Here is a 1,184-nt window from a genome sequence, read left to right as displayed (position 1 = left end):
CCCCTCTCTCTCCTCTCTCTCTCTCTCTCTCTCTCTCTTTCTCTCTCTGCCTGTGGAATGTGTATTGCTGTTCTCTCCACTTTGGTGATAATGGTCTAAGCCTCTGAAAGAATAAACAAGCCCCCAGCAAATCTTTTATAAGAGTTTCCTTGGTTATGGTGTCTCTTCATAGCAGTAGAAAAATGGCTAGTACAGCTATGCATCTCAGTAGCAACAGGGAAGCCATCATGCATGCTTCCCATGCTCTGTAAGTGAGCTCAGTAAAGCCTCAGGTTCCCCAGTTGTACCTCATTTTGCCCTTTGTACTCTGGAGTGGGCAGCTGTTTGTTTACCACTGAAAGAGTTTCCCCCTGCAGAAATCATGGCAGAAATCCATAAGAGAGATAGTTCCGGGGTTTGGGCGGCTCCTCGGCGGGTGGCGGCGGCGGCGGCGGTGTCCTTAGCGGTTCCTCCCGGCCCTGTTAATGTCAGGGCCAAGCCCGGGGAGGATGGCGCCCTAGAGCCTAGCCTTGCTGGGGTAGGGGCGGGAGGGGGCCGGGGCGGGGACCGGCCATGTCGGAGGTGACCAGGAGTCTGCTGCAGCGCTGGGGCGCCAGTCTCAGGAGAGGCACCGACTTTGACTCTTGGGGCCAGCTGGTGGAGGCGATAGACGAGTATCAGATATTAGCAAGACACTTACAGTAGGAGGCCCAAGCTCAACACAATAATTCTGAATTCACAGAAGAACAAAAGAAAACCATAGGCAAAATTGCAACATGTTTGGAATTGCGAAGTGCAGCATTACAGTCCACACAGTCCCAAGAAGAGTTTAAACTGGAGGACCTGAAGAAGCTAGAACCAATCCTGAAGAATATTCTTACATATAATAAAGAATTTCCATTTGATGTTCAGCCTATCCCATTAAGACAGATTTTAGCACCTGGTGAAGAAGAGAATCTGGAATTTGAAGAAGATGAAGAAGGTGGTGCTGGAGCACCTCCTGATTCTTTCTCTGCAAGAGTCCCTGGTACTTTATTGCCACGCTTGCCGTCAGAGCCAGGGATGACGTTACTTACCATCAGGATTGAGAAAATTGGTTTGAAAGACGAGGGGCAGTGCATTGATCCCTACATCACAGTGAGCGTGAAAGATTTGAATGGCATAGATTTAACTCCCGTACAAGATACTCCTGTGGCTTCAAGAAA

At 49.4% G+C, this 1,184-nt stretch overlaps 1 protein-coding gene across 1 annotated transcript; it reads left to right on the top strand.

Annotated features, from left to right (window-relative positions):
• Positions 1–406: 406 nt before the first annotated feature.
• LOC116104618 (axin interactor, dorsalization-associated protein-like) lies at positions 407–1,179 on the top strand (the record flags this gene model as incomplete). Its single annotated transcript, XM_031391121.1, is given in 1 exon segment — positions 407–1,179. A coding segment is annotated over 1 exon segment (627 nt), but the record flags the coding sequence as incomplete, so codon positions are not given.
• Positions 1,180–1,184: the final 5 nt, after the last annotated feature.

Source organism: Mastomys coucha, unplaced genomic scaffold, assembly GCF_008632895.1.
Source record: "Mastomys coucha isolate ucsf_1 unplaced genomic scaffold, UCSF_Mcou_1 pScaffold22, whole genome shotgun sequence".
Classification (NCBI taxonomy): Eukaryota; Metazoa; Chordata; class Mammalia; order Rodentia; family Muridae; genus Mastomys; species Mastomys coucha.
This window is presented reverse-complemented; position numbering and strand designations above follow the sequence as displayed.